Source organism: Cucurbita pepo, chromosome 20, assembly GCF_057944985.1.
Source record: "Cucurbita pepo subsp. pepo isolate OVF chromosome 20, ASM5794498v1, whole genome shotgun sequence".
In the NCBI taxonomy this organism is placed as follows: Eukaryota; Viridiplantae; Streptophyta; class Magnoliopsida; order Cucurbitales; family Cucurbitaceae; genus Cucurbita; species Cucurbita pepo.
In genome coordinates, this window is record NC_141817.1 from 11,280,206 (window position 1) to 11,298,964 (window position 18,759).

The 18,759-nt window shown below is 37.4% G+C and overlaps 2 protein-coding genes and 1 long non-coding RNA gene across 5 annotated transcripts; all 3 read right to left on the bottom strand.

Moving 5' to 3' along the window:
• Positions 1–4,804: 4,804 nt before the first annotated feature.
• Positions 4,805–5,495, bottom strand: LOC147786563 (uncharacterized). The gene is made up of 2 exons (XR_015414739.1): positions 5,309–5,495; positions 4,805–5,182 (listed from the first exon to the last, which is right to left on the bottom strand). It is a non-coding gene; the product is annotated as an uncharacterized LOC147786563 (long non-coding RNA).
• Positions 5,496–7,183: 1,688 nt separating this feature from the next.
• On the bottom strand, positions 7,184–9,469 carry LOC111782614 (superoxide dismutase [Mn], mitochondrial). The gene is made up of 6 exons (XM_023663396.2): positions 9,052–9,469; positions 8,827–8,873; positions 8,599–8,724; positions 8,456–8,512; positions 7,602–7,679; positions 7,184–7,462 (listed from the first exon to the last, which is right to left on the bottom strand). Exons 1-6 carry the CDS (start codon positions 9,341–9,343, stop codon positions 7,355–7,357), a joined length of 708 nt encoding a protein of 235 aa, XP_023519164.1. The 5' UTR covers positions 9,344–9,469; the 3' UTR covers positions 7,184–7,354.
• A 1,284-nt stretch (positions 9,470–10,753) lies between these two features.
• LOC111783001 (UDP-xylose transporter 3) lies at positions 10,754–17,654 on the bottom strand. Of its 3 annotated transcripts, XR_002813254.2 has the most exons (9): positions 17,475–17,654; positions 16,970–17,131; positions 15,859–16,043; positions 15,534–15,601; positions 12,388–12,520; positions 11,819–11,980; positions 11,443–11,718; positions 11,081–11,355; positions 10,754–10,919 (listed from the first exon to the last, which is right to left on the bottom strand). XR_002813254.2 is itself a non-coding variant. In XM_023663866.2 (8 exons), exons 2-8 carry the CDS (start codon positions 17,088–17,090, stop codon positions 11,239–11,241), a joined length of 1,062 nt encoding a protein of 353 aa, XP_023519634.2. In that variant the 5' UTR covers positions 17,091–17,131; positions 17,475–17,654; the 3' UTR covers positions 10,754–11,238. The 3 variants fall into 3 exon arrangements, 2 of the variants coding, with proteins under 2 accessions (XP_023519634.2, XP_023519635.2); XM_023663866.2 differs by having other exon boundaries at positions 10,754–11,355; XM_023663867.2 differs by lacking the exon at positions 17,475–17,654 and adding an exon at positions 17,288–17,308 and having other exon boundaries at positions 10,754–11,355.
• Positions 17,655–18,759: the final 1,105 nt, after the last annotated feature.

Genomic DNA, 18,759 nt, shown 5'->3' on the forward strand with positions numbered 1-18,759 from the left:
CACCACTCGCCATTCGCCCTACATCCTTGCAGTACCAAGATGTATCAGGATTTGAAATGATATTATTGGTGGCGGAATATGAAATTTGATGTGGCCGAGTTCGTGAGAAAGTGTCTGGTTTGTCAACAAGTCAAAGCCCCAAGGCAGAAGCTGGCGGGGCTAGTACAACCACTTAGTGTACCTGATGAAAGTAGGAGAACATCGCCATGGACTTTATCGTAGGTTAGTATAGGTTGAATTCCCATTTGCATCATTAGTATAGGTTAATATAGGTTGAATTGTAATCACATTAATAAATCATAGGTCAGTATAGAACATTTATTTCAAAGTTGTTTTCCCTTTCTTTCTCTTGTATTCGTTATTCATGAGGTAATAAAAGACAAACTTATGTCGCAGTATGATAAGAGCCCATTTAAAGTAAATTTCGCGTTTCAAGTATAGTAATGACCTTAGATTAAATAAGTAAAAATTTAGGGTCGTTACAGTTGGTATCAAAGCCCTAGGTTATAAATCTTATAGACTTGCCTACGAAGTAGGCTTGACATGTTCCACGGTCCAATTGCCGATGCTTCATCGCTGTTAGGTACACCTCGCTTAGGACGAGAGATGAATGGACATTTTTGTGATATATTTAATGTGATTGGCTTTAAACATTGAGTGTCATGATACCGTATGATTTTATGCTATGATGTGATCTTGTGTCAATGCATGTCTTTATGTTACGACATTTATGTTTTCTTTTCCTTGAATGATATAGTAGAATGTAGATAATGTTATAAGTAAATCATATACTTAAATAGAATTATTTTCTTGGTTTCTAGAACCATGCCGCATAGAGGGCATAGAAGAGGTAGAGGAAGGAGAGGACGACCTCCCATTAAGAGATGGGGAAGAAGAGAAGCCAAAAGAACCTCTTCCCAAGAAGGGTCGACTACTGAACCCTATGCACTCGAACTACCACCGAGGGAACCTCCCCTACAAGTTGTACCCCTCCTAAAAACACACTCGTTCTACAAGCTGCACCCCTCCTAAAAACGCACCTCCCCTACAAGCTACACTACCTCCTGAAAACGCACCGCCCCCTCAAACTACACCACAGGCTGGTTGGACCCCGCCACACGAATGGTTTTGGAGTCACTCTAGACAACGAGGCAAACAATGTTGGCCACACAATAGGCCACATTGTTAGCTACGCAACAAGTCGCAACAATGGCCATGTTGGATTTCGATAATCAGCCAGGGAAATCCCTTCTTCTTGGTGAGAGGAAATCTTCGACAAGAGGTTGTTGGAAGAAAAATAAAATGCGTAAAAATAACAAAGAGAGAGAAAGGCTGAAATTTTGACTGCGCTTAAAATCAGGTTGTTTGATATTCTAAACAGATTTCCTATTTAAATATAAATTATCATAAAAATGGCTGGAGGGTGGCCAACTAAATCTGTGCCACTCCCTACAAAATTTCCGTCTAAAACTTTGGTGATCCATTTGACGTGTTTTTTTTAAATGGTCAAACGGAGGTATTCTGAAATCGTGTTAATCTAAATAAGGAAAAATGAAAAATTCAGGTTTTATCTAACAATCTCCTCCTAAAACCTGTGGTATATCTACCTTATTTTGTTTGAACTCCGATTTGAGCCCTATGGCTCAGTGTCTGCCCTCTGGACTCCACGTCTTGTTCGGCCGCCTCTTCTTCGAGTTGGCGCGCCGCCAGTCCAGGTGGTTCACCTCTCCTAATAGGTCTTCCATCTTCCGGTACCTGGCCGAGAGGTTGACTGGTTGTTCGGTGTCCCTGGCGGCATGTCCTCTAGACTCCACGTCTTGTCCTGCCGCCTCTTCTTCGAGTTGGCGCGCCGCCAGTCCAGGTGGTTCACCTCTTTCTAATAGGTCTTCCATCTTCCGGTACCTGGCCGAGAGGTTGACTGGTTGCTCTATCTCCAGCTTTAGGAAGTAAAGGCAGTTTGTCGTGCACCGAACTTGCGTGAGCAACCGTCGTCGATCATCGCAGATCCTAAGTAGCCCGCGCTTGATGGAAATGTGGCAGCCGGCCTTATCGAGCTGACCCAGGCTCACAATATTAGCCTTGAGTCTCGGGATGAAGGAGACGCATAGTCGGGTCGGGTTTCGGCCTCTAAACCAGCCCACGAATGAACGCGGGCCCTGTGCATTTCAACACAACACAGACGGGTGCATGCAGCCTCGGTCTCGGCTCCACACGCGTGCTCTCAGCTCGGCTTGACATGTACAACGGCTGGGCTCCATTAAATCCCGTGGCTCGTCTTGACGACTTAGTTGGTCGAATCAACAACTCGGCTTATCGGCTCGATATCACTATAATATATCGATTACAAGATTTTCGGCCCTTCCGAAGCTGTTACTGCCCTTAGTTTTACCATCTAAGGTTAGTGTGGTTCCTAACCGTCAAAGAAAGATTGTGTTGGGAGTTTATTTTGATAAATAGCATGAGATTTTGCTAGGGTATGTTATGAAAGGTTCCTAAGTTTTTATGTCGTTATTATAGGACATATTTAACCGTTGGAATTAGCTTGTTGTGAGTGACTTCGGCCAAGGCCATCACGGTAAGTGACTTACTGTTGAAGTTTTCTTACTATGTGTTGTATGATGGTGTGTGCCATGTGGCCCCCTGCATGCACCATATTTTATGTGATATGACTATATGATGTATGAATTATGTGACTGTTTACGCTATGAAATGTTATGGATTATGTTGACTGTTGACTGTTTACGCTATGAAAAGTTATGGATGATGTTGACTGTTATGCTGTGAAAATATTGTTGATCTTTTCGTATCATATGCCATGAAAGTTTTGATCGATGCCATGAATATACGTAGTATTATCGAGTCATGTCATGAGATGCTTATGCAACTAGAGTGTATTTTCATGTTATGTAATATGCCATGTAATGTAAGTCATGTGAGATGCCATGTAATGTAAGAAACGTATATGCGATGTTAGCAATGCTTTTGTAATGCCATGTTAGGTATGTTAAGGGACCTCATGCACTTATGTATGTCACTTGCATCAGGATAATTCCCCTTTATGTTACGAAAGAATGAATTACGATATTTATGTTTGCCATGATATCATGCAGGCCCTTTTCTATTATGTGGTGTCCGACAACGTGTAACACGTTGTGCCCAACCAAGCCATGTCGAGGGGGTATGTATACGAGCCTACCTGGTGGGTCCATGTACGAGTACATGGGCCGTGTGTGAAGGAGTACCGCACATCCAACCCTACCCAGAATAGAAAAGTGCCCAAGGTCATGTAAAGTTTATGAAAAGTTAGGTCCCGCTCTGTTGCATGTGTTTGCATTTCTAACCCCAACAGTGGTTGCATTTCTAACCCCAACAGTGGGGTGACTTACTGAGTATTTCATAAAATACTCAAGCCACGTGCTACCTACATTTTTTAGTCAAAGGCAAGGCACCAATGTACGGTTGACGGTGGAGCTGAGGACACCATGGAAGTGGACGAGGGGCATTTTTAGTAGTTTATGTTTATTTGACTTATTTAAGTTAAAGCATTGAACATTGTTTTATTTAGATTTGTTTTGACTAGTTACAGAAGGTTTTATTTTCGGAGATATGTTTGTTTGGATTTTTGGATTTTTATGAAAGACTATAATGATGAGCGGATTTTTATGAAAGACTTTATTGATGAGCTTCCGCGTAATGAGTTATGTATGCATGGGTGATGTCACTAATTAGGTTTCGAAAACTAGGGGCGTTACAGTTGGTACCAGAGTTCTAGGTTATAGGCTTTGTAAACTGGCTTACAATGTAGGCGCTTTGTAAACTGGCTTACAATGTAGGCGCTTTGTAAACTGGCTTACAATATAGGCTTAACGTACTTCCATGGTCCTCCAGCAAATGCTCCGTCAGGTATGCCTTTTTAAAAATTAAAGTTTCTTAGTTAAATAATGCATGTAACAGTGAATATGTATTTTGTAATGAATGATATGATGTACATGTGTTTTATGTTGGCATGATTTATGATATGTTATGTACTATCAGATGGTTATGTTAATGCTATAGTTGTATGTACGAGTGATTTGCATAATTATGAATGTTTATAGAATCTATTAGATGAGTATGTGACTTAGTAGTTAGTGCACTATTTGGATGCCACCTAGAACTTAAGGAGGAGATCGTAGGGGACGACCCCCGCTTAGGGGTAGAGGAAGGGGTGGAAGGGGACGTAGTTGGGGACACGAGGGTTCTATAAATAAGCCTCTTTCGTCACCAGCGACACCTCATGCCACACCAAACCCTAAAACTGCCCTAGTAGAGGCAGACGATATCCAACTGTGCATAGATGTGGCTGAGATCCATTGAAACTGTATTTGGGTTGTATGGGTTTGGGTTGTATGGGGTCGTTTCTGTAACTCGATAACCAACACTGAAAACCATCTTTACATTGGATGGTTTGGTGTTTTGATGATCCCTTGGTGTTTTGATGATCCCTAACTTATTGACCGCAACTTCTGCATTTATTAATTATCTTTCTAGCATAGTTTAAGTAATTTATTAATTATCTTTCTAGCATAGTTTTAAGTAATTTATTAATTATCTTTCTAGCATAGTTTTAAGTAATTTATTAATTATCTTTCTAGCATAGTTTAAGTAATTTATTAATTATCTTCCTAGCATAGTTTTAAGTAATTTATTAATTATCTTCCTAGCATAGTTTTAAGTAATTTATTAATTATCTTCCTAGCATAGTTTAAGTTGTATTTTTAATAGGTTATTGATAGATTTTTGGTCGCAGATCTGTACTTAGATATGTGATAAAATAGAGTATATAATCATTGTGTTTTTTGTTTACACAATAATCTATATATGATTTATGATAGGGGTATGAATGAAACAGACCCACACCGCCACTTCGGCTCATCGGCGAATAAGTAACATATAAGAGCATAGATGCCCGGGGGGCATGCCTTTCCGATCAGGGCATGTAGAGCTTGTTCCCACATTTGCATCTCCAGACTTCTGGGAAATCATCACCGACGCCTGGAGGTCTCGGCGTCACCGACACAAGAACCGTAGTGCAGGGCGTGCAGCTCCCACACTTTGAGGCGCAGTTTGGTGGCGACGATCCCGGCCCAGCCAATCCTCTTCTTGGCAAGGTCAACTCCTGATCTTCATGATTAGCGATGGGCTGGCATAGTATAATGCATTAAATTTTTTTAGTTAGAACACTAGATTTGGGTGCAAAAATAGAATAGGTATATACGAGGAAGGTGATGAATCATCCATTATAATATTGGAACTAAAATAAATTTACCTGAGTATGTGCATGGCTGGATTCAGCATATGAGCAGCGCCTAGTGTTGTCCGAGGACAATATGAAGATAATGAAAAACAAGAAGAAGATGGGTTTAGGTTCATTGGTTCGGTTGAACTTCATCCTTCTTCCTATGTTTTCCAAATCAAGAAATAATACCAGAGCGCTTATGCTGACAATACAAGAAAAATGTGTTTTTATAGCGTTTGAATATTGCAGTTTTTGTTTTTGAAAATATGCTATAAAAAGGAAGTAAATTTTAGAAAAGCTTTTTATAGCATTTGAGTATTACATTTTTTAAAATATGCTATAAAAAGGAAGGAATTTTTTAGGAAAGGACATTTTCCCCTATTATTTATCTTTTATTTTAAATTTTTTATTCCATTGGTTTTCTCTCCCTTTCTTATTTGGTTCTCTTTTCTCCTTTCTTCCATCCCTTCCTTTTTCTTTCCCCTTTTCCATGCTCCACCTAATTTACATGTTTGTTATATGTGCCCATCCGACCATGTGAGGGGTTAGATGAGTGTCATGACGCGACCGAGAAGGAAGGACGGTGTAACATCTAACACACACCACATAGAGTGGGTATTGAAGAAAAGACGAGGTATAAGCAAGATGAGGGCCACGAGTAGACATGAGTGTCAAAGATAGGCTTGTTGAAGGGTCACAGACTTTAACCTCAAAAAGTCGGTGTTACAAAGGGAAATTGGGCATGCAACTTTCAAGTAGTTTGTCCATATGAAATATAAATGCTTGCCAAATTTGGTGTCAATTAGGTACCGGACTCCACGATATCGTATGACCATTCGCCAAAATGACGACCATTCGCCAAAATGACGTCTACACGAAAATGATTGGAAATGTCTCAAAATGTACCTAAAGGGGATGGCTCTCAAAATGTACCTGAAGGGGATGGCATGGTGTCAACTCTCCACCACCCTTGGACCCTATGGCCTAAGCAAGCTACCTTGTGGCACATGCGTATGTCACGTATGTCACAATGAGGGAACGCGTTGCAAGATGAGTGTCTCAGACGACTTCCTTCGAAATAGGTCTTTCAAGGACAGTACTGGGTGGCACAAGTGTGCCGATATTGCGCCCTAGCCCAAGTGTCGGAGGTTTGATTATGCACCTGTTATCTAGTACGATGTCCGTAAATGAAATGACATATGCACAAGAGGGTCAACGTCTCGATGGAGCCCAAATGGATGGATGTTCGAGATGTCCCGATGTTATGAACGACACGTGGGCCCATTCTTGATGGCATGATTGAGTGAGTCGCAATAGCCAACGACACCATGTGACTTGGGATGACGTCAAGACATAAGGACCATGTTGATGCGACGTAGCACATGATAAACCTTGAGCCCGAGTAAAGACAAGGTCAAGCCAAATGACTTGACCTAGTGTAGAGGCAAGTCGGTTGTGTCATAGATGATTGAAAATGTACGCACAGACGACGTGTGTGGCCAAACAAGCATGGATTCTACATAAGTAATGTTAAGTTTGCAAAGACAAGCCTAGCCTAAAGTCTGACAAAGCCACAAAATCGGACAAAAAAAAAGATATGCGTCATTAGCTTAATGCAAGCAATCACATAGTTTGGTTGCCAAGTTTTTCTTCTGGTCCCCATATCTTTTTTTTCCTTGGCCTCTGACAAACCAAAGCCTTGTCTTGTGTTCATATAGGGAAGGAAAAGCAGCAACTTGAGTAGGAAATAGAAAGGTTTTAGAGAAGAGTTGGGTTGGCTGAACTTCATAACTGAAAGCATCTCACGTTATGACATACGTGAAGGACGTATATTGTAGGAGACTAAAATAAGGTTGAGTATCAACCCACAATCCTACGTAAAAGAAACATGAACTGAAAACGATATAACTGGGAAAAAGAAGTGGCCTCATGCATTCGTCATATGCTCAAATGAAGTACTTTAAAAAGATACATTTCATCTCATCACAAGGCTTCAACTACCTATTATGCATACGAGGCTGCTCATTATTCAATATTCAACACACACACCTTATCGAAGATTCAACAAAGAGACTCTTAACGACTCTCAACCACGCCAGCTTCTTTTGCAAAAATCTCTCCACCATATTTCCAATTTATAACCTTCCATATGTTCTTCAGATAGTCTGGTCGGACGTTTTTGTACTGCACAATGGTAAGGTTCAAAACATTGAATAAGCAGGCAGCAATATATACTCGGACTACATGATCTTATCCAGATAGACAACCGAGAAAAGCAAGACCAAATCGTACTACAAATGGGAAGAAAATGGAAAACATTTACCTGCAAATAATATGCATGCTCCCAAACATCTATCCCAAGCAGAGGAACTAAAGCAGATCCTTTAGTCACAAGAGGATCCTACAAAGAGTTGCATCACCCACATCACTTTCAAATTTCAACCTCTCATTTTAATTATAACTCAACAACAAGCTACAAATCTACAAGCAAGTGATAAAAATTAACCTAACTCCATAAAACGCTGGATTAAGGCGCAATAATTGGGCAAATCAATAAGAGATCAACAAAAGGCATCAACAAGAACAGAAATAGTACAAGATTGCTTCAGCACATGAATATGTAAGGGACAACAAACCTCTACAATAGTATTATATTGTCCACTTTGAGCATAAGGCATCATATCAATAGAGATAATGTCCCTTACTTACCTACCTACGATCTTCTCTTTAATGTTAGCCAATGTGTAACTTCTACAATCCTCCCTTCGATCAAAGGACCATTGAGTCTCCCCTTAAATAACCATTTTTTCTATCTAGTACTATCCAGATAACTTATTTCTCTAGAGCACATTGCTAGTCCAATAGAGCTCTACCACAAATCTTCACTATGATTACACCTTCGAGACTCACAACTTTTTTGTTCAACACATAAGAATTCTATTTACATGGTTAAGTCAAGAGTATAACTCTGATAATGGTATGACATGACTAAGTTAAGAGCATGATTTTGATATCACCGTCACCTAAGCTCTTATTGCTTTGCTTTCGGTTTCCCAAAAGGCCCCATACCAATTAAAGTAATGTCATTTACTTATATACCCATGATCTTCCACTTAATTAGTCAAGGTGGGATTCCAACATGGTATAGCTTTTAAACGAATAAACCTAGAGATATACCTGATTGGCCGTGGTTTCAACAGATAGCTTCTTCAGTTCTTTATCCAGAGCAAGCCACTAGAAAGCATTCGAAAAAGCTTCAGTGTTATATAACGTGGTAGACAAAAATGAAAATGCAAATCGATGCGCGGAAGAAAATATACCACCCATCCAGAGCCCTGTAAAGCAGCACCTTCTGCGTTGACTCTCTGAATTAAGGCTTCAAGAGAACCGAACTGGGAGTCGATCGCCCATCCTAGAGATCCCTTTGGAGGCTCACCACCCCCTTCCTGCAAATATATTACAGAAAATATTCGAATAGATAGATGGAAACAACAAGCAATGGAGAATTAACCGAGAAATCGAATCAAAGACGCAAGGATTAGACTTACATGAATGGGAGCGAGATTGTTCCAGAAAATCGAATGATTAATGTGACCTTAAAAAGAAAATGATCGGTTATCAGTTGAGAGATGATATATATCTGAATTGATTCAATAAGTATCCAACGATACCCTAATTAAGCGTCTCGATCTGGTTTGAAGTATGACATAAATGAGAAAGTAAACACGTATCATAGTCTGAAAATCAAAAGACATTGAGAAATAAAAGAAAACCTCCGCCATTGAATTTGATGGCACTCTGTAATTTGGCAACGGTGGAGGCGTGGCCTTTGTTAATGGCGTCGTGAAGTTGCTCAAGAGCCTTGTTGTAGTTGGTGATATAGGCTTGATGGTGCTTCTGATGATGAAGCAGCATAATTTCGGCGTTGATGAAGGGCTCAAGAGCGCCATAGTCATAAGGGAGGTCGGGCAAGGAGAAGGTTTGCAGGCCGCGGAAATGTCCAGACCCTAACAATCCAGAAATTGAAGGCGTTGCGGTTTTCCTGCTTAGAATTCGAAGCGCCATTGTCGATAATCTCACTCTCACACAGACCACAGTATGGATCTCAGCTCCAGTCGCCCACAGAAATTCATCCACCGGTGGCTTCAACTAGTAGTAATCAAGCAGTGCACCCTTTTTTTTTTTTTCTTTTTTTTTTTTCCTTTTTTCTCCTTGCGCTTTTTTTAAAAGATTATTTTCCCTCTCATTATTTGTTGTGGAGCGTAAATGTAGCTAGGCGCATGGTTAAGAATGCAAAAAATAACATTAAAACTTGCAAAAATAAATAAAAGTTTATTATATATATTTTATTTATTTTACTTTTAATTAAGGAAAAAAAAAAAAACTAAAATGATTGGGAATGGAATATTGAAACAACTAAAATAGGTATGATATCTTGACTACTTGATTGAGTGAAAATTTACTATTCTTCAGCTACATTTTTTAACATATAGTTAATAAATTATTTTTATTCAAAAATCCAACTCAAACCGACTCAAATTATATGGGTTGGATTGGGTAAATAAAATTTCAAGTTGGGTTGGAGTTTTTCTTTTTACTCGATCTAATTTAGATTGGGTAAGGTTTTAGTGTGCAAAAGATCAAATCATGATTTTTTTTATAAGCTTTGTGACAGCTGAAACAGTTGAAACTTTGATATGTACATAAAATTAAATTGGTAAGGAATAAAATTAAATTGGTAAGGTAAGTATCATGAGATCTTTCACGTTTATAATTTCTATAAATGTAAATATATACATATATAGTAGTTTTTATTCTTGTTATGCTAATTCCTTAATTATTTTATTTTTATCGATATTTGTATCATATAGTGTGTAGGCTAAGTTTGTAAAGATTAACTACTTGCCATTTACTACTACAACAAACAAAAAAAAAAAAAAAAAAAAAACTAAGTATTTTTTTTGAATGATTAGATATTGTAAATGTGAATAATTAATTATATGTATGGCAAGTAGTTAATCTTTACCAACTTGAACCCGGTGATAATATCCATAGATGTTTATAGGTGACAATATCCATGAAGGGTTGTAAATAGCACATAGTTAATCTTTACACCCTTTACACCCTTTATTGCATGGATGTTTATAGGTCATAATATCCATGCAAGATTGGGTACTAGTTTAGGTACTAATTGTTTTAGGTGATAATATCGTAACTTTTATTTACTTCAAAACGGTTTTTGCACAATTGTACCGTGATAACAATTTAAAATTTAAACTTTCAAGTGATAATATCCCAACTGAAATAGAAGGTTGGATTGGGTTGGGTTACCGATCCAAATGTTCGAGCTGGTCCAAAGATTACCTCAACCAAATCCAACTTTAACCTGTAATCTTAGTTATCACATCCTATTGAAAAATATATAACTTTGGGTGGCATTGTTTTCATTCAAAAAAAAAAAAAAAAAAAAGATAATTGAGGTTAATTTTTCTTTAAAAAATATAATAAATAATGCTCATGAAATATAATAAATTCAGTACAGTTACAATTATCCATGTATCTCTCTACCTGTTGCAATTCGCTTGATTCTCCTGCACGCTTCATCCTCCACTACTAGTAGTTTGCCGACGAATAAGGAACACTACATTGACAGCGAAACGAGGATATAGGTATTATGAATATTGTTTTCAAGACAGACTATGTTCTCTCATCTTCAAATATTTGATATGGCGTCAATAATCTGACAGAATCGTTACTTTAGCAATACTCGTTAACTGCTAAAGGAGAAAGAGTTTGTTCTACCTCTCTAATTTTATACTTCAATAGGTGTCGCACTCTTGATACACAGAAATCAGCATGAGAAGGCGTCTTGCCAGCAATCTCTTCATTGCTGGGGGGATAACTTGACCCACCGCTCTGGGCAAACAACAAAATTCGTCACCAAAGACGGCGACTCCCTTTTATGCATGCAGGTCCTTGTTTGAACTCCACGCTGGAGCTTTAGGGCCCACACCATCGCCTAAGATTGCCACTCCATTTTCAACACTTAATAGGGGATCGGATTCACTTTCCTTCACCTACAAATACCAACATGTACATTGTGTTTCAGTTCAATGGCGGTAGAGCAAGAGAAAACATGTCAATTGTAGAACCACTTATGGTACCTGGGATAGTTGTGCTGAAGATACTTCATTACACTTCTGTTGGCTCTCGAGGGAGCAATAATAAGAATAAAGAACCATTCCAACTATGGCAACCAGGATTCCCAAAATGTTCCGCCAGCTAAATGGATCATGAAGCAGAACATAGCCAAACCCCAAAACTAAACATGTCTTTAGATGTCCGAGGACCTGATATGTAACTGCAGAAGTCTTTCCAATAACTAGAAACGTACTGAAGTTGACTGAGACAGAAATAAGGCAGGAGAGTACAATAAAGAACTGTACACAAGCACAAAAAAAAAATCATGTCAGAAGTAATGTAGTTAGGAAGGGGGAAGAGGAAAGGGCTCAGCAGGAAGCATAATTGTTAAGCTCTTACCAGCACTTGGGGAGTGTATTTGAAAGCAAAAACATTTAGATCAGTCAGACACCAATCCAGAAATGGGCCAGCGACAAACAGAGTTAATGCCTGATAGGGACAAGACTGGTATAGAAGTTGTGTTGAAGAAACTTTGAACTTTTTCTGAATGGTGTTTGTCATCTACGTTTTACTGGTCAAGGACTTGAACGGAAAGGGGAAAATGCAGAAAAACTTGAGCAATAAGTAAGTGCCTAGACACTCACTCACTCAGATAATTAAATCAAGTAAAAAATAAATAAATCCTGATATTCACGTTGACTAGAAAGGGAGAAAGGTGCTAGCAACTAATTATACGCTTGCCAATAAAAATAAATAATAAATAACTGGTTAAAGAGATAGTAGGTCTGGTGGTCTCGTGAAAAACAATCTCTCCACTCTGCAAATAGATAATCGATCACTCAGACCAGAAAGAGAGCAAATTAAATCAGTACATCCCACAAGACATGTTTTAGCCTACACATGAAAACTAATCATCAAAAGGCATGCAAAGTAAATACCAATAGTAAAAGTAACTCAGCTACGGATACAATCTGTGCAACACATGTGGTAAGAACTGCAAGAAGAGACAAGAAAGAGCCGAGGGCATTTAGTTGTAGATCTGTTACAGTTGCAATTCCAACACCCAGGAGGAGGATCGTGAGTGAAAACTGGATGCTTTTACTGCAAGAGTAGTATAAAGGTCAATATGCTGCGAGGTAGTATATTCAGACAGGACAATATAACAAAAACCAAAAACGCTCGCAGCTATACCACCCATCTGATAGATATATTTGAAAAATAAAATCATCATCATATAAGGTGCTCACAGTTGACCAACAAACAAGAGAAGATTACTAAAATTATCGTAGAAGTCAGAAAACACATCAATATTTAAAAGAAACTCAGTCTAAGTGGGTTATCTTGGCCTAAATATGGTTTATTTCCCAGTCCATGTTTCCATCCAAATCAAGTCTTGTCTTTTTTTTTTTTTCTTTTTTAACAATTTCATTGCCGAATGTAATATAGGAGGTGAACCACTCGTAAACATCCAAAAGGAAAATTACATACAAGATTTTCAATTAGTAATTAAAGATGAAAGACTATAATCTGAAAAAGAGTGTTTACATTTACACCAATACAGAGTTAAGAAATAATCAATTCCAGAAAGCTGTCAAAATTGGAGGAACCATCTCTGAAAATTCTACAATTCGTTCCACACCAAAAATACCAATAAAACGTACGGTTGAAGGCCAGCCATAAACACTTTTTTGGTCCATGAAAAGGATGACCCAACAAATCAAAGCAATGAGATAAATCACATTATATGGTAGAGCCAAACTCCAACCAAAAGCACCTAAACTCTGTGACCAGTAGAAAAAGGCAAAAGAACAACCAAAAAGATGAGCTAGAGTCCCATTCGCCAATAAACACATGACAAAGCAAGAAACGGAAAGAAGGAGGAGATATTAGGCATTCTGCAATGTACACGATCAGCTGTATTAATGCCTCCATGACTAAGCTCACATAAAAATACCTTTATTTTTTTTTAGGATAATGATCTTTCCAAAGAACCGAATAAAGGTTATTTGATGTTGAGCCCCTTCAATGAATTAAATCTGCCATTACAGAACTGATAGTAAAACAATGGGAAGGGTCGAAAGGCCAAACGCAAACGTCATGAGCATTTCTCAAGTTAATGGAAAATAAAAGATTAGAAAGATGAACCCATTCAAAAACTTCAGCTTTATTAAGGTTCCTCTAAAAGTCTCTGCAATAGTGTCCCTACTCAAGTCAGTATATACACAAGTTCAAAATAAAGGATGTAGTTTGGAGTTACTTCACTTTTCTGGATGAAACATTCAAGGCTGAAGGAGAATCCTTCTTTTGAAATAAACAAAACGGGTATTCTAATAGCATCCATCAGATTTCGTTCTCATTCACCATTTTTTCTTGTCAGAAGTACCCTTCTCTCTACTGTTATTCCTCTTTATAATCTTTCTTTGCTTATTTAAGGGAAAAACCATTAGAAAGAGGTGAAATGGAGGAATAAAATATACCAAAAGTGAAACGAAATATGGACACAAATAGTTCACTCTTCAGTAAAATGTATATTTTTATTTATGAATTTGTATTAATCCAATTTTACCTCAAGTCCCAACTGATTTGAAATAACCAAAATTCAACCCCAGACAAACTAGTTCAGTTTAAGGTTGGGTTGGGCACTCAAGTTTCCTGAACAGGCCAAGATCAAAGCGTTCAGGTAGGATCCACTTTGTGACTTCTTTATGGCCATCAATGAGAAAAAAAAGTTCGGTAACTCTATTATTTTTTAACCCAAGAAGAAGTTTTAGAGCTTTTCATACTCTCCAATATTTTTAACCCAAGAAGAAGTTTTAGAGCTTTTCATACTCTCCAATATCCTTTTAAAGAAAAGTAGACCTTTTAGGTCCCTGACAAAAAAAATTGAATACCATGCATAGTAAGTTATCAGATTATCAAAAAGACTTATTAAAATATCAAGAAAAGGTGTACAAGACCCGCAAGCATGTGAAATCATTAGTTTCTGCATTTCCGGGTTTCATTGTTTCTTGTATATCATAAGAAACAAGAGCTTTGATAAGTAAAAATTATAAACAATAGAAGTCGGATGCAGAATACAACAAATATATCTATCTAAACAATACATAACACGAGACGAAATCCAAAACATTGATCATGCTGAAAAAGAACAACGGGGGCACCTACAACAATCATACAAATAGCAAACCACTAAAAGATCAACCAGGTAAGATTTGTTAAAAAGACATCGGTCTGAGTAAAATGCTTGTGCGTCCCAAGTCCAAGGCCACTTTAGCCAAAGAAGTGGAGTGATTTTGGTAGCTAATGGGTCTAACGGGAGTTTTATAATAATTAAGTTAGTTCTAAACTTTTACTAATTTTCCAGGGTAATCAGAGTGTGACCTTCAACCAGAGGTAAACGGATCAAGTTACTGGGGAAGGTTTTCATATCTAAATTGATATTAAGAGTTACATTTGAATTAGGAATTAAGCATTTACAAATTAAGACATGGATCAACAGCCATTTGCAATAAGCTTAAGATTTAGCAATATTTTGTGCCTCAATATGGGTAATATGAGTAAAACGCTTGTGCATTCCAAGTTCAAGGCCACTTTAGCCTGAGAAGTAGAGTGCTTGATAGCTAATGAGTCTAATTGGAGTTTGATAATATTTAAGTTAGTTGAAGAGTTTAAGTAATTTTCCTGGGTAATCATGGTGTCACCTTCGACCAGAGGTAAACAGAACAACTTAAATCAATATTATGAGTTATGATTGAGTTAGGAATTAGGCATCTGCTGAATTAAGATATTCAAATCAATGGCATTTTGCAATGAGCTTGAGATTTAGCAATATTTTGTGCCTTGGTACAGGTCATACAAAAATCCCAACAAAATCTTTATGAACAAAGTACTAATTTCATCTAAAATAGTAACAAGAAAGGTGTGGGGAAACACGCCTGATGATGACAAATTAACACTTACCCATTTCTCATTTCTAAAACATTATAGCTAATCAAGTAAAGATCTTGATACAAAATCATAAGAACAAAACTGAATGGAAGCAAATGCCTCTTGCTTAAAAATTGGAAAAAAAAGTTGCTTTGTACATGAAGGATTCAACAGTTACTAGACTCACCTGAACTTTTTCCTGAAGAAAAGGGTCTCCAAAAGAACGGTACAGGGGATGATTGCCAGTTTCGTCATCTGGTATAGCAATCAATATATTCTTTATTCGAAGACTCGGCAGATAAAAATAAATCAATACTTCATTTAATAATTAAAAATGATTCATGAGAAAATAAAATCATTAATATTATTTTAAAGTAAGAACATGCTCAAAGAGAGCACAATTATTGCTCAAATGGTCTAAGATTTCAGACTTGACATTGCATCTTAGAAAAAGAGGATAAATTATCAAACCATATAGGGATAAAACATTCTGTCCACAAATGTGATTTTACCTGGTAGAAGCCAACAGAGTTGAAGCCTAAGCTAAGATTTAGAAGCCCAATTGAGATTCCATTTAGTATTCCAAATCCCATAACTGCTCTTGCATCAAAAGGCTTATGCTCAAACAATTTCATCAATAGTGCCACATGAAGGGAACAAAATGTAACAAGCAGATGCCAGCTTGTCAATGTAGTGGCTGTGCATCAACCAAGTTCCATTAATGAACAAGTTCACATGCAAAGGACAAAGAGCCAAGTATCAACAGTTAGCTTCTGCTAATAGTTTGGCATAAATAAATAGACGGAAAGGGAAAGTTGCTCTCCACGTCATAAGATTAATAGAACTATACATTGATCTAGTGTCAGAAGGTTACAATTTTTCTAGAGGCATGTGATAAGTTGATAATGTGAACTCTAGATCGTTTTGTACTGAAAGTTAGTAATGTTATAATTTGACAAAACACATAAGAGAGTAGCTCATAGGCTGAAAGACCTGCACTAAGTTTCTTTTATTACGAAGATATAAGTACGGAAAATTTTAATCCTCACCTCAATCTTTAACACTCCTCACATGTGGTTCCGTGTGTGAATTTTAATACATTAGACCTTACAAATCAATTATTATTGAAATTGAATGTAATGATATTATAAGGATTTGAAACAGGACCTCCTGATTTGATATGACATCAAATAAAAGCATACATTAGATAAGGATAAATTTGATATTTTCAAATAATTATTTAACACAAAATGAAAGTGAATAATACATGAATTTACATAGAATAAAAGTAAATTAAAGAGTAGTAATGCACTTTGGTGACATGAAAATCGAAAGCACAAATAAATTTCTCTACTCGGCTTGAATTGTTCAGTCAATAATAGATCTAAGACTACCAAATTCAAGCTCTGGTGAGAAATCATGCGATCAATGAAAATTTGATGTAAAATATCCAAGCCTATAATTCTTGTAGATCCAGAAACAAATTCTTAGAGAAGTTAAGTGTTCGTGCCTCGGGAGGGATACGTCGATATTGCTCACAGATTTCAGTCAAAAGAGAAGCAAACAAGAGGGCGTGAAATTAAGATTTTGGAGCCTAAAGTGAAGATATATTTAGCAACTTACCGAACGTGAAACCGAGTGTACTAATGAGTGCCTTGTTGCATATGACAATCGAGACAGACGAGACCACCGACAAACTCAATGCCCCGATAGTCCCAAGCTGGAACTTCTGGCTGTCACTCATTTTCAGGCTGCTCAATGTCGAGTCCTGCCACGATCTGGATTCTGCAATTCCACTCACCACCGTCAAAAAAAAAAAAAAAAGAAAAAAAAAAAGAAAGCAGGGGGCATGAACTACAATATGCAAAGAAATATGGCGGTGCTGACGGAACAAAATAATTCATCAAGCATCACCAAATTCGGGTGCAATTCATTCATTACCATGAATTAGACGAAAGCATGAAGCAACAGAATTGGGAGATGAGCAGAAAAAACATTAAAAAAAAAAAAAGAGAGAAAAGAAAAGAAGATAAACAATACAGTGAATAAGATCTGCAGAAAAATGGGAGGTGAAAAACGCAGATCTAACTAGGTGGGCAGAAAAGTGAAGAAAAAGAAACGGACATACCGGGGGGAGACAGATGGAGGGAGAGAGGAGCGTAGGTGTATGCGGTGCGCTAAGACAATATCTATAACATACAATGATGCAGAGGAGATTGATCGGAGCAGTGCGCGTGGCCTTTCACGGAGAAGGAAGAACGCTAACAGTAATGACAAGGGGGATGGAAGGAACGAAGAAAGTGTTTGTGAATCATAATAATAATAAAAAATTAAAAAAAAAAACCCATAGAATTTAATTGATTTAATTTAATTAATTATCCTTTACTCGCCTCATTCGACTGCTTTATAGAATGTAAATGGAGACTGAAAATTTAAATAATAAATAGTTATATATAATTATAATTTTGCAAGTTCCTTATTGAAAAATGTAACACTAATATTTTTTAAACATCAAATAGTTGGGTTGAAATATAGTAAACCCATATAAATTAGTTATTAATTCACCAATTAAATTTTTAAATGAAAAAAAAGTTACTAAATGGTAGAAGGAAATGATATGCATTTTTACAGTAACATTTTTACCATCAAGCAAGACATCGACTAAGTTGGCGTGGTTTTGCGTTGGACTTCCCCAAAATGCCTCGTACTAATGGAGATAGTATTTCTCACTTATAAATCCATAATTATTCCCTAGATTAGCTATCATGGGACTCACTCCCAACAATCTTCAACATGTACATGTGGATTTATGCTTCTGGGAGGCTGAATCCACACAATGCAAGTGCAACCTGATCGGTGTAGAGGATGTCTTGTCATTGTACCTGATTCCTGCAAGTAAGCCATACTGTCACCCAAAAGCAGCATTGGCCGGCGCATCCAAACCAAAAGGCTCCAGTTCTTGAATACACTTCTGGCTCTTCATGATCTTACATTTCATAAAATTTGGAATGCATAGTGCACAAAAAGACCATCTCGTTCTCCACTTCTTGCATCTCAACTTATGTAATCAAGTCATTTGAGGCGTTCACTCTTGAACAACTTCTACTACAAACTTTTATGCAATGGCTATATTCATGCGCCACAAATACGCATAAACTACGGTCAAAATGCACCGAAACTTTTAGTTGAGATATGTGAACATTCACCAATAGCATTATGTTCCTACTCAATTCTTTGGGATTGTCCCCTAATTATAATGCAACAAAAGCTTGTATGGATGACTACACGGGTTGGTTGGTACCTTTACACGCTCTTAGAAGATAACATAGGTACCTTTACACGCTCTTAGAAGATAAACAAAAGCTTCTTAATGCAGATTCTTTTTGGGATCTTTTAGGGTGGAGGGGGCGGAC